Below are 14,926 nucleotides of genomic sequence, written 5' to 3' on the forward strand. Positions count from 1 at the left end.
ATGGTTTTTAACCACTTCATTCTGAGACCTTTGGCTTCCTTGTTCAGTTTCTTAAATACAGAGCACTGTGACTCACAGCAGCAAGTACAGCAGTCTCAGTATCAAAGCATTTGCACCTTTTTGGTGTGTTTACAAGTTCTCCATCTTGTATATTCTTTCCTGTCCCATTCAACAGTTAGGACAGTCTAACCGTAACTGCTGAGCTAGAGAATCTTTACTGGCAGTTACTGGCAAGGAGGAAATAAGACAACAGAGGTGAAGCTCCTGGGCACATCCCCCATTTCTTCTGTGCGTGTCTGGCTAAGACTTTATTGTTCTATGGGCTGTTATATTTACATTTTGGCACTAAAATGTAATTGCAATTAAAGGACCAATTACTTTAGTCAGGTGTCTTCTGGCAACTAGCTTCGTCACTGAGTTAATAGTTGCAGGGAAGCTTTAGAAGCATAACCTGGAGAAATAGCAGCAGATGGTCAAATACTTCACAGCTGCATACTGAGCGTACAGCTCATGGAAGGACCATTCCCAGGAGCCAAAGCATATGCTGCAACCCTTAGCTCTCTTGTAGAAGTTTCCAAAGCGGAAACAAAGACAGACAGAAAGAGGAAATAATTTCAACTTTTGCAATGTATTTATTATATAGCTTTTGGGAGCCATATCACTATTTTTAATTTAGTGGTGCTGCAAACCACTAATGAAACTGGAACTTCAGAGTGCCTGGTATGAATGCAAAGGCCACTGCATTCCACTACTGATTTAACCAACACATCTTGCAGGATGTGATGATGATGATGATCTATGAAATAGAGTTAATAGTGGAGAAGCAGTTGACAGCAGTGACAGTAAAGAAGCACACAGGATATAACCCAAAATGAAGTGTGCAGTCTTTTGCTGAGCTGCTCTTAGCTAGCTTTGACAGGTCTCGGAAAGTCTGTTCCTTTCTTGTATTTCTTTTTAGCTGAACAAAACAGTGTATTTCATTTATATTGAACAACGGCAGAAATCAGCACATATTCTAGCTATAGTCCATTCTTCTCTGAAGGAAGCTTGTCACTTCACATGTGTATACAGAACAATTACTGGAGTAGTAGAGAAGCCAGAGATTAAATATGACAGGCAATTAACAGTAGCATTTTCAAACGCATTAATTGTTGGCCTGCTGTGCTTTCCCTCCATGTCAGCGACAAGCTTTCTTGATTGCAGTCAGGACAGATTAGCTTTAGGCTGGGTGTTATTGCAAATGCTTCTCTGAGTGACTGGGAAGGCTGCTCTGGCCTGTGGAATTCCCGGTGCTGGTTCTTTTCTGCACTAAAATTTTCCTAAATATTTCCCACTGTGGCATTATCCCTAAATGCAACTTTAGAAGCAAATGTATGCAGTTGCACAGATGGGCATTCGCCTAACTGAAATCTAAGTATAACCAGTGTCACATGCGGTCAGAGCCAGCATGGGTATTCTACACGTGTGCTTCTGCTCCTTGCTACCACAGCACCACAACAAGAAATCCCTAAATGCTACCACTGGGACATTCTGCAGCGTTCCGTCCTGCACAGGCTGTGAGCACATAAGCAGTGCAACTGGAGGCACAAAACCAGTCTTAATGAAGGAGAGGTTGATAAGGAGTCTGAGAGAAAACCAAGGCTAGCTGACATAGCTATTTCCATATACATTACTATAATTATATGTGGTGCTAAAGATGCGATTAATTTCATCCTTAAGTGTCTAATTAATAGGCACTTAGGATGTAGGCTCTCCAAGAACAGATGCTCCTGGTATTTTCCGTCTTGCCAGCTGATCACCCAACCTCAAAAATTGCCAAATACTCAACACATGGGTGCACGTGCATGTTCTGTTCACTTTCTTTATTTCAGTACCTTGGGTCCACTGTAATGGACCTTTGAACTCTCTCCTCCTGCATACCACGCCATGGAACAGATAATATTGAGAATACAGCTGTAGGTCAAGGAAGATCCTGCACTGCTAAAAAGGGCTTAGCATCAGCAAAACATTGAAAATCTTGCTTTTCACCGGGAGAATAAAAGAAGCACTACCATTTCTCTGTCTGTTCATGGAGTGATTTCTTGGGAGATGGCATTTGCTTGTTTGAAATCAGCTGTTTCTCCAGTGGGAGTAAGCAAACAGGTCCCACCCTGCATTCCTTTTTTCCTCTGCATCTACCTGGAAGAAGAGTTAAGCATGGAGACAGCACAGAAAACTGACTGACTTAAGTTGAAGGCCGCATTTCTGGGAAAAAAGTGCCCTCAGAGTCCTCTTCCAAACCTCTCCTCAAAAGTTGCTTCACTCAGGAAGACCACAGGTTTCTTAGCGTATGTCAGCAGAAACAACCATCCATGAGACTTATGTACTTTATCTCTCAGTGTATTTTTTGTGTCTTGTCCATTTGTTTATACCATGGGTATCCCACTCTAGGTTTCTTCTTCACTATCTTATAAAAGCATGGACTATTCTGCAAAATAACCCTAGGGAAGCGTAGTGCAGTAAAACTGATTACATGTTGGGATCGGTGGAACAATAAATACAACAGAAGTCTGAACGACTGGCTTTTTAGGCCTGGTCTGGCTCCATCTCAGCCAGACCCACTACACTAGACCAGGTTACCTGATACAGTGCGAGTCTTTCCAATATGAAGCAGCACAGTAGAAGGATGAGAAGAACAGGTTTTAATGAGAGAAAGGAGAAATACAGCAATACAGCTGATACAAAAAAGTACACAATATAACACAAGTGTCTAATAAATTAGGAGAGAACTCGAGAAAGAAGAAGAAGTTTCAGATGGTTGAAGAAAGAGGCTTGCTCAAAAAGATACAATCTTAAGTCTTCATAGGTATATATACATTCTTGGCAGTATAGGAAACGTACAGTTCTTACATAGAAAATATTGACTGTCTGAAGTGGTAGTATCAATTCCTGAAGAATGTTTGCATATGGTACACTATGAAGAATACACACAGGCAATTTAGCATTCAAAAAATCTCCAAGTAAAGGAAAACATTATAGACCCCTCTTGGTAGACAGGCTTCTCCTTCTAACATCAGCAATTGGATCTGTTCAGTATTCCAAATGAAAACAAACAAACAAACCTGGAAATAGCAAAGAATAAGCAAGACCTTTCTACTGCACAACAAATTACGCACTGATTAAGCAGCAAGATTCAATACACAAGAATAAACACTCCTGCCTCACCCAGCTTCCTCTTGCCTTTCAAGATCAAATTATTTCCCTTCCTCCCCAGCCATCGCTAAGCTTTCCTTCCTGGGGATATGAATTAAGTGAGCCATATGCAAGTGAGAAGAGCGGTCGAGAGCCGTTAGCCTTGAAACCAATACAGGGAAAGTTTACAGGAAGAGGCGAGCATCAGCCACAGCTCCTAACATCAGCCTCTGTTCTGATGATAAAGCCTAAGCATTATGAGGGAGCCACAAAGCTTCAGGTAAGAGGAGCCGGGCTGTACTGTTGCCACTATTTTGGCACTTTCGAAGCGTACAGAGAAAGCCTGTTTCTTAGGAGCCATACAGCTAGACAAGTAGAAGACATCTCCTGCAGAGCACCTAAGCCCAGTTCCTAGGTTAAAGATGTACCTGCTACCAGTCTCCTTGACTTACACATTATTCTCTTCCTAAAGCCCCACGTACCTGGCCATTTATGTGATGTAAAAGGGATTTTGCTAATAGTTGCCACACAGTTGCACATCATACAGGTCTCTGAAAGATGATGGGAAGGTACAACTAGAAGCATACGTCAGAGAAACTTCCATTCTTCAGTCATCACTTATTTAGACGAGAGTAACCAGTGTTCATTACTAAAGTGCTTGTAAAGGAGCCAGCAAAATACACTGCAGAAACTAACTATTGCCAGGATTGCTTAAAATTAATTTCATCTTCAGGATGAAAGAGGAATTCTAAACAAACTCCTGTATAAAAGATGAAACAAAGTGCTGATACAGCATTTATGCATCCCTTGTTACAGCATTCCCTACTCTGTTCAATCATTACTAACTGAAGGATGGATAAGCCACATCCATGCCACCAGGCAGCTGTCAGGGATACACGATAAGGAGAAAAAGCGATACATGCAGCAGTGAGGCAGAATTTTACTACAGATGCTGAAGAAAAAGACTTTGAAAGTGACTAGCATTACAATTGAGAAAACTACTTCTGAAACTGGGAAACACAGCCAAAAATTTTTAAAAATGGCTTAAAAATAATCCTGGTGATGCACATCATCAAATATGTAAAAAAGACTTCAGGTCCTGATTCTTATCCATGGGACAAAGGAAGGAGGTAAAGTGGGAAAGTAAGAAAAAAAGAAACAAAAAGGTTTGGGAAAATATCACAGGCAAGAAACCCCATCACAAAGAAAGGGCAGAACCCAGGAATGCCTTCCTGCTGCTGCGTACATCCAACCCAAGTTCTTGGAGCCTTACTGCAGCCAGCCACCAGGCTTCATACCTGCTTTAAAGACCCGCTGATCTAAACCTGCGTGAGGCCGATCTAATCAACTGCGTTTAAAGCAGCATCAGCAAGTGGCAGGGTAGGTGCCAAAGAGGCTCCCAGTGGAGCCCAACCACATGGGTTTTCAGGGCAGTCGAAGGAAAGAGACTGGCGTCATACAGAGCTGAAAGGAAGAGATGTGGAGATCGATTTACACACAGCGTGATACTCCAGCACAGCAGGACTGAGTCTGTGGAAACAAAATGTAGATATAATAGAGGGGGTTTTTTAAGAGCTGTTGAAGACTGACAGTCTGGTGAATGTTTCCTGTCTCCACTTCACACTGAAGAGAAATCATAGATCCTTCCCAGTGCCTGCAGACTTCAGAGTGTATCACATGTGATTTCCCTCTGTAGCCCTGCCAGAAACTTCTTACTGCGGTTTGTTCTTTTAAACATTTCCTTTTATATTTTAGCTCTCACTTATTAACCAATTAAGCAGCACCTTATCAAGATCCTTTTCTTTCCCTTCCCCGAGGTTTCCTTGGCAATCTGTGCTGCCCTTAGGCCCTGTTTTGGGGAATGCTAAGACTTAGCAGGCAGGAAATGTTGAGGAACTTGTATTTGTTCACATGTTTAAGACGGGGCAGATGGCCATACAGGCGCTCACAGCAGCTCAGCTGCAAAGCCTTGATAAGGGAAAACAAGGTTAAATAGTTGTGCTAATTAAGGGTATAAAATCAGTGTGTGTTTTAAATACCTCCACACAGCCTGCTTGGTAGAACAGAATTCAGTACTTTCGCCATTACACAGCAAGAATTAACTTTTTGTTTACCTTCTGAGTAAGTAACTGGAAAGTTTGATAGGAGAAAAATACCACCTCTTTGCTAGACAAGCCTTTCAATGTGATACCTGGCAATACACACGGACAACATGAAGAGGGTGTGTGTATACAGGTGTATATAAAAAGCTCACACGAACCCCTCAAATTAAGTTAAGAAACAATCCATCAATGCTGCTCAATAAAAATTCAAAAAGGTTCAATTCAGGGGAGATGTAGCAGTAATTGTGTTCTGAAAACACACGCTTTTTGACAGTGGGAAAGGTTTAAGCAGAACTGCTAGATCCCAGAGCTTCCAGAGCTCAAGGCTAGGCAGCTGTGGAGCCAAAGCGTGTTGGCACAGCAGCTGAAGAGCACGTTTTCAGCCCCTACTGCAGGAAGAAGCAAGGCTGTTTAGGGGAATGTAGGCTCAGCCATAACTGTGCCACTATCCTCTTGGGAAGAACAAGTAAAGCTCACAGGTAATGAGGAACACATGTCCGAGGATCAGTCTTGATGAGGAGACATTACCATCTTATGATCATTAAGGAGGGAGATTTATAGAAGTGAACGTTCCTAAGTCCAGGAAGGAACACGAGGGCCAGGTTGAAATGTATGTCAAAGCTCCCTGGAAGGAAAGTCAGGACAGACAAGTTACCAGCCCTCCGAGTCCTTCTGTTTACAAGTTTATGACTGGGAACACGCAACAATGGCTTGGTGTGGATTCCCTCTAACCTGCCACTTCATAAATTTTAGACAACGGGTTCAGAAGTGAAGGGAAAAAGTGGCCAAGTTTCTAAAGAGTTGGCAGCAGAAAGCTGAAGAGCTGAAGACTGCTAAGAGGGAAGAGAGAGATCGGCGGAGGAAACAATGGACCTAGCAAAACCTGGAGCTCTGAAAGACACCTGCAGAGTCATCGAGCCAGCTCAGCACCCCCATAGTCCATGACCTTGGTATCACCCATTCCAGAAGTGGCCAAACCAGAAGAGTTTCTCCAGCCCCTGTGTGCCCAGGCCTCATCTTTTGCAGTGTGGCCACTACAGTTTAAGCTTCTGTTGGAGATACATTACCTGGTGCATTATAGGATAGTAACCTAGGTGAGAAACAAACAAAGAAACCCCTCCACAACTGGTTTGTGTGACCTATGAAGAGGAAAGCTGAGAAGGAAAAAGTTTATGAGTGGATTGCATATGGCATGGATGCTGCAATAGAGCAAGATGGAGACAATAAACCCCAAATCCTTCTGAGGCATCCCGCTCCTATACAGGTTTCACTCAGCACTGTTCTGTGACCTCTGCAAGCTCTGCAGACCCTGAGCACACAGGTGCATGCAGACTGTCTATGAACAGTCCCGTTCAGACATTAAAAACTTTGAGTACAATGTTATACTGAGCAGTGCAGGAACAGACAGCGTGAACTCGTTTAAATTTGACCGGCTATGGCTTTGGATGAAAGATCTGGAGGACAATTCATAGAATTCTGGCTTTTATCCCATAATACATTTAAAGCCTTTTATTATGATGATTAGTATGAATTTTATTATTTTAGAAACACAGATATTATAAACAGCCCTCATTCATGGTGCTTCTATTGAGATCAAATGCATGATTGTCTGTTAGTAATGACTACTGAAGATATTAAGCACTGACTTTTCTCTTTTTGTTTATTTAGGAATAGACCTCTTTTTAATAGCACAAAGTAACGGAAAGCATCGGTCACTCTCTATTTGGAAATTTGAGATTATTTTCAGTTCTCATCCATGCAGCTGGTGAAGGTCAGGAAGCAGTCTGTAAATACTGATTTGAGCACAAATTACGTCAACCAATGACACTTATTTTGGGACCTTGCACTAGCATTGCATTTATTTCTATAACACAACTGATGTTTTTCAGTAAGCCAGAATTACTTATAAAAAGCGCATATACACCAAAAGGGTGGTATACATTTGAGCTGCCATATGTTATTATTTCTGTTTCGACTGTAGTACTCCCCATTACGGTGTCCGCCTTCTGATTCAGTTCTCAAGCCAACTGGGAAAGTCAGTATACATTTCCAGATCTAAACATTCCAATGCTGAAGATACAGAAGAATCAAGCTGTGTTACAAACACACCCCAAAAGAATTTGTGTATTATCCTAAAATCTGAAACTCTTAAGAGTGGCGGTAAAGGGAGAGGACCATGGGTGTCTCAGAGACCAGAAAGGTGAAAAGAGAAAGCAGAAAAAGTCATGCATGATAATTTCAGTTTTACTGGCAGCATAATAAACAGCTCTTAGAGGGTCAATTGAGTAACACAGAACAGGTCTTGGGCAGCCTAGGCCCGAAGAACAAAAACAATGGAGTGAGGAAAAACAAAAACAAAATGAGTGAGGAAAAAAAAACAAAATGAGTGAGGAAAATAATGAGTGGCATCATCCTCAATCAACAGAAAATATGGAGAGATGAAGGAAGCAACATACGGAGGTGAGTTTATCCCACTTCAGTACAGACACTAATGATGTAACTCACAGCATGTAAGCATTAATTCAAACTGACTTTAATTTGAGCTATGGCATTCCTCCTCGTCACCGTGGCATCCCTTCCCTCCTGCTCCCCTGAGAGGCTACGAGTGCTCTTTCAACCACACAATGGATTAGTTGAGGGAGCCAGCTGGAAGTTAAAGCAGTGGTGCATTTTCAGCCAGATCCATGTCCCAAATCACTGAGTGGTTACAAAAGCCAGCCTAAAGGAGGGACTGAGATTTGCATGGCCGTGGCAGGGCCATGGCAGCCTGGACCTGAACTGGTTTAAGCTGCTATGGAACTGCTTCCCCTAAAGCAGACTGTCCATGAGGCCTTTAAGATTAAAAGCTGAGGAGGTATAAAGGTCAAAAATATGCTGATCATGTGAAAGTATTCAAGTTTTGGTCCTATTCAACCTTTTAAAATAAGCCACTTTGTAACAGAGAAACAAACTCTTTTTCCTCGTTGTCCTGGGTTCAGCTGGGATAGTGTTAATTTTCACCAGAAGCTGGTTGGGCTGACCCAAACAGCCAATCGAATGGGATATTCTATACCATGGAATATCATGCTCAGTATTTAAGTGGGGAGCTGGCTGAAGGAGAGGCTTTTGCTAGTCAGGAGCAAGCTGAGCATCAGGTGGTGAGAACACTGCACAATGTATATGCTTTTTACCAGTATTATTGATTGCTGTTTTCTTCTCCCCTTTGCCATTCTGTAACTGTTCTCATCCCAACCCATGAGTTTTTGCCTTTTTCCTTCTGATTCTCCTCCCCATTCCACCGGGGAGGGAGTGAGAGAGTAACTGCATGGTTCTTTGTTGCAAATTGAGGCAAAACCACAACACTCGTCTACTAAATTGCAGTCACTTCTTCAGAATCCTATGTTCAATTCAGAAAGTGTAATGTGGCCTAATAGAGCATTCAAGCTGTTGAGTCAAGTTTTATTCTGACAAACCTGCCAGTAACTTAAGAGATTACAGTGGGAAAGGTGAGGCAGAATACTCAGAACAGTTAAATACTGGTCTGTAGCTCAAACTATATTGCCGTATCTGCCTACAAAACAAGAGTTCACGGTAGATAGATTTTACCCCTACCTATGACCATGTCTTAACACAGTTACAGTATCATTACCACTTACGTGATTACTGCACAAATTTCCAAGTCATAAAAATCAAAATGTATTTTTTGGCATTTAAAATTCCAGGTGGAAAAATAAAAACATATACATGAGGGAATCATATCGTGAGAATAGGAATAAAGCACACTTCCAAGCATTTTAAAAATTAGCATCAGAAGCCTTCAGTTTGATCTCTGATATCCATATATCCGTATTCTTGTGTGATAATATATTTTGTGATACATGCTTATTCATCAGAGATCAGAACAGCTCTCAAAAGTCAAGCTGAAATTTAAACAAGTGTTGTTTGGCGTCTTTAGTTTGTGTTAGACCAGGTGGCAGCTGTTGAAAGATCATTTTGATTTAACAGCTTTTTGTTTTGTTAGCAAAGAAAAACATTGTCCAGCCAAACCCTGCTACAGTGAATAAATACTTCTCCTCCATTAGACCAAATATTTTCATTTGACATCCTAATAGCTAGGGGTAAAAGATCTGAAAAGAGTTTTTTCCTATATGGACTCAAATACATTTGAATGGTTCAGTGTTTTATGGGAGGTGATTATTGCTCCACACTCAGCACTGCTGAGGTGACATCTCCAGTACTGCACCACGCTTTGGTCACTACGCTTCAAAAACTGGACTGGATTTGTAAGGAAATCTACCAAAAGGTGGAGAACATGACCTCTGTGGAAGGACTGAGAGGAGTCGGCTTGCTCAGTTTAAAAAAAGAAAATTAAAAAACATTACTGACAAATCTTCTCATTGGTAAAAGACTGTAATAAAGATGAGCGCATATTGGCATTGGGACTAGTAATAATTGACCAAACAGGAGATTGAACAAATTTATGGAAGAGAATTCCATTGGGACCTATTAAGCTGACAGCCACTACCACCAGCTCAAGAAGTCCTTGAGCCACAGACTGTTGAGGGGTGGCCTAGGGAAACATCACTACACCATCTCCCTTTACTCATACTCTTCCCTCGGCACCTACTATTAGTCCCTGTCACAGACAAGATCCCGGAGTAGCCTGACCCTTTACACTGACCAGGTACCTTTATTACCCTCTGCCCTCTTTTTCGGATGAGACACTATGAAAACCAGTGAATTCTACTGAGTAGTTAGCCCGGAGAACAAGCCACTTGCAGAACAACATCAGCCCTTCACCTAAATACTTTTAAGAACAAGGGCAGTTTAGTATGCTTGACCCCTTGTTTCTGTTAAAAAAAAATAAACGGGGGGAATAGACTACAAGACTTCAAAGTTCAGCATGGGCTAACAACTCTACACAGTCCTCTATTTAGATGTTTTTTCACTAGCAGAGAAATTTATAAGGCAGTTGCAAATTCTGCACTTTGGATACACATCAAATTTCTAATACTGTAAACAAAAAGTCAGGTCACAAACATACAGATGTGCTCAGGACAAAGTCTGAAACCTCACTAAAACTGGCTACTCTACCAGATTCCATCTAGTATTTGGACAACCAAATGCAAGATTCAGTGATGTGTAGTAATCCTCTGTCAGGAGTAAAACCGTCTCCTTACTGCAACTGATAGCAGAAACCTTCACCTTTGCGGAACTTGTTTATAGTTGACACAGGCACACTTGACTCCATTCGAAAGATTCTCTATTATCTGTCATTCTCAAAGTATGCTTCCATTACAGCACTGTGTCATTTCTATCATGAAGACACACTTAAAAAAAGAGACAAGTAAGCTTTTTAATGTAGATCTTTGTCCACGTTTAAGCCTTTACCTAGATCTTTAGCTGTAAAGTTAAGTGACATAAAACATGTAGTGTTAGACTGCAATCCAACCTAAGAAGCAAGTATCGCCTCTAGAGTGCCTTCGGGGTAGCTCAGGAGGAGAAGAAATTGTTTAACCCTATATAATTACTTGCATCTTTACAAAATCAGAGAGCTGCTAATTGGAAATGGAATAGGGAAAATGTATTTATAGTTAGCTCTGCTCTTCGCAAAGAATTTTGGCTGCTGATATCCTTTGGCATAACCCATTATTTAGTGTGGATTTCCCAATTAACATGTTTCAAAAAGTTACAAAGTTGTAAGAAGTAAATGTTGTTTTCACAAAAATCCCTATCTAGGGTAATGAGCCAAAGAACACAGGACAGCACTCAGACCTTGACATGTTCGATATATTAGCACAATTCTTTAGCACCAACGCATGCTTCAGTGTGTTGATATATATTATTTTAAATGCAATGATAAATGATGATTGCCAAGAAATCTGTCAGGTTCTTGCAGGGATCTACAACATGTGTGCACAGTCCTTTCAAATGACACAATTATGAGGAAATCTGGATTATAACAGACTATTTATGTAGATGGAACCTGGTTATCAAATCAAGGGAAGCCATGCTTTGTGTGCTGTACACTGTTAGCCATATTTTTCTGCAGGGAGAATATCAAATAAATCAAAATAAATGACCTGATGGCTGTTAGATATAGATGTGATGAGGGGCAGAGACAGCAAGGGAGCCCAGGTGTTCATATGTGCATCTTCTAAGACTGCATTAAGTAAGACCATGGAAATCAGTTAAATTGCTTGTAGACAATCTATTTGTTCAAAGCAGGATCAGAACTCGCTCCAGAACGTCATCTTTTGATCATACCTATATCTAATGTCAAGGCTGTAATTTTACACTACACCATCTTTGCCAATAATGTAAATGTGAGCAATCCTGAGTCTCACGCCAGCAACACAGTATGTGCCGATACAGCTGTTCAAAGGTAAATGCTGTAAACTGCATAACTGCAATAAGAGCGGTGAAAAATAACCCTTAAAAAGGGTGGATTTTTGACCCAAGTGGACTCAGTGAGCTGGTTTATACCATGGCTACAAAAACCTGTGTTGACCCAGCCGATGGGTGAAAATAAACAATTAATGACGGATGCAGTTTCTTAAGGCCACTTTCATCACCAAGACCAGCATATTATAAAACTAGGTCCCAAGTGAGCTGCCAAAGTAGATTCTCCAGGTCTTTTGCTAGGGAATGCAGCAAAAGAATAAAGAACTAGCAACTTTATAAACGTGAGATCTGAAACCTATTTTACCAGCAATGCAAAATACTCATGCTACTACTGACTTTATCAAAAACTGTGAGGACAGTGGTAATTCATATCCTAAATCTGATCGTTTTTCCAACTTGGTCTCATAGCCATACACATTGTAAACTAAGATTTGGATCCCTTGGCAAAAGTTCAGGGGTGTCAGCTCTGGGGTACACAACATCAGATCATGAGATGCTGGTGGATGAGTTCATAGATAAAATATTAATGGAACATACATTTAGGGAGCCAGAACAATTACGTAGGAACTAAAACTATCTGGGCACTTCGTGAACTCCAGGATCTCAAGTCAAGGATGAGGAAGACTTCTTTTTCAGAAGCATGGACAATGCTTCACACACAATTTATCCAAAGCAGTTGTTGTAGACTTGATAAAAAAATTGCTTATCACAGAGAAAATAAAACAGTGTTTCATAATCTTAGCCTAACCTTTACAGGTCACAGAAGAATATGCTCTACCACTAAGAGGAGGCTTAGCTTCTGAATACACTACCAGAAGCATTTTTTTTTTATTTTTTCAAGTTCCGCAAGACATCACCCATTCAGCTTCCAGCCACTTACACAAAATTAAGTGCACAGAACACAGTGTTACTGGTTAATGAAGAATGGCAAAACATTCTCTTCCCAAAATCTGTGTGTGAGGGAGAAGGCAGTCATTATATTGTGAAAGAAGGATAAGTCACATACTCCCTTCTCTACCTCTTTCTGGTTTGTGAACAAATCCACATATTTAACAGTGTTCATACAAAATCATTAACAGAAGAGAGGCAGGCTGAAAGAAAACACTTGTCTTCTGACATGTGGTCAGGAGTTCCACCCTAACCTGCTGATCTTCATTAGCTTCCCTACTTCCCATGACATCATCCTAGGAAATGTATTGCTCTGAACCACATGCATCTAAAAAACCTTTTATTCTATAGAATGAGCAAGAGACAATAAATACCCTACATAACTGATGAGGTGGTTTGTGACTGGAAATGTATCCAGGTCCAAGTAGAGTATTTCATACAGACGTGAGACCTTTGCTTCATTTTGTGTCAGAGGGCAAAAGGAAGAGGAGGCAGTGAAACCATTAACCAGCTCCTCTGTGAGGTGAGCATCAGCTTGCTGCTCCTCGTAACACCACCACTGAGAAAAACACAACGCACATAACCTCAGACCAGCTCCAGTGTCAACTAAGTTACAAGATACACCTTAGAAAACACACAATTCTTTTTCTCTCATGGATTCTTAATCACATAGGTTATAGCTGTGATCTAAGGGAATATGAAAGAACATTAGGGAAAAGCAAATATGCTGTTTAAACAAAATACTGAAGGTTGTTAAGCACTCAGATAACTTTGCTTTAAGAAAATTACTTCAAGACATAAACAAAAATGTACCATCAATCATTATATCAAACCAAACAATTATATTAAGGTTCAATTTACAAAAGGTTAACAAATAATTAACAGCTGTTTCAATAAATAGGTATTTACTTCTCATCTATTATCAATCCAACAGATAGCTTCTAGCTGTCTAGCGTGCTTTCTACTGATGTGCTTATAACCTTCCCTAGCATATACTACATATTTGTCTAACATGAATTACAACATCTAGAAATCATTTATTAACCCTTCATAAAATTCTAAATAAACCTTAATATGAAGCGTGACTAAATTTATACTATTTCAGCCCCATATCCCAGGACACATCAAATACTAGCTCTTTCAAGTTTTTATTTGAAACTCTACATTTTAGTGGGGAGCCACATGGCTAGCCACAGAATCACGAATGCCTACAGTGGCTTAGCACACACACTGCAGACGCAAGAAGCGAAAGAGAAGTGGTGGGGGAAGATCACAGGGAACAGTTCAGGTTCTTCCAAAAGTAACGTCCTGGCTTTTTTGTTGGAACAAACATTGATACCATGACAACAGAATCAGAGAGAAAAGAATGGAGTCTGTTGTAATTCAAGACATTGTTTTCCTTCTTTTTACAAAAAACCTCTCACAGTACATTTTAATATAAATAAATAAAACAGAAAACAGAAAGGTAAATTCCAAAACCCACCACTAGGATCTTAAAAAGGCAACAGCCAAGTATTTCTTGGATGCAGCCTAAACTTCTCTTACCTGCAAATTTTCAATATACTTAGAAGTCCTATTTAGTGTATCAGACTTAGGGACAAGATGTATTATATTTAGTCTCCTTTTCTTCCATCCAGTATTTTCATCTTCAACCCCCCACTTCAATTTTTTCCATCAAATTGCCTGCTGTTGGTTTAACAAAGTTCAGCTCAGACTTAGACTTTTCCTTCACTTTCAGAGCCTCTGTCTTCATTCTCAGAGTCCTCCACAAGGTCTTCATGTTCCTGTGTCTTCTCTTCTTCCTCCTCCTCCTCTTCATCTCCAAAAGTCTCTTCCTGCATTGTAGTAAAAGTGAAGGACCTGGCAGCAACTTGTGCAGCCAGACCAGATGTGAAGTTTAAATCTCTTGACATGTGGAGCTGGGCCAGCCTATGCTTGATTTTTGAATGTAATACATCCTTAGAGGGAGACTGCGAAACCTCTACTCCATCCATATCGCCTGGATTGAGTTCTTCAACTTCCCCTTCATGCTGATAACATGTTCTTTCTTCAGCCCCTGTAGAAATACCTTCATCAGTAGTACTGTCTTTGTCTTTCTCCGTCTCAGGATCTTCATATAAATACTCTGTCCTGCTTTTATCAGCAGCATTCATTTTCGGATTAGAGTCTTTTTCTTCAGATTTATCACAACTTTGGCTGCAGTCTTGCTTTCCTGTATCTGAATTCATATGTGATTCCAAATTATTTAGTAGTTTCAGTGGTTCTACAGGAGACAAGGGTTTCACTGCAGCTTAAAAAGGGGGAAAAAAATTAAATGATAACTAAAAGCAGGCTGCTATAAATAAATAATTTATTTGTGTTTAAAAAGATGCAAGATTGTA

The 14,926-nt window shown here is 40.5% G+C and overlaps 1 protein-coding gene across 7 annotated transcripts in view; it reads right to left on the minus strand.

Moving 5' to 3' along the window:
- Positions 1-2,666: 2,666 nt before the first annotated feature.
- VEZT (vezatin, adherens junctions transmembrane protein) overlaps positions 2,667-14,926 on the minus strand; it is a 71,072-nt gene continuing 58,812 nt past the window's right edge. For all 7 annotated transcript variants that reach the window (XM_075429516.1, XM_075429518.1, XM_075429517.1 and 4 more), the window contains one exon: positions 2,667-14,835. In XM_075429516.1, the coding sequence (XP_075285631.1) occupies positions 14,261-14,835 (575 nt within the window). In that variant the 3' untranslated portion in view covers positions 2,667-14,260. The remainder of the gene's footprint in view (positions 14,836-14,926) is intronic.

This window comes from Opisthocomus hoazin, chromosome 8 (assembly GCF_030867145.1).
Source record: "Opisthocomus hoazin isolate bOpiHoa1 chromosome 8, bOpiHoa1.hap1, whole genome shotgun sequence".
NCBI lineage: Eukaryota > Metazoa > Chordata > Aves > Opisthocomiformes > Opisthocomidae > Opisthocomus > Opisthocomus hoazin.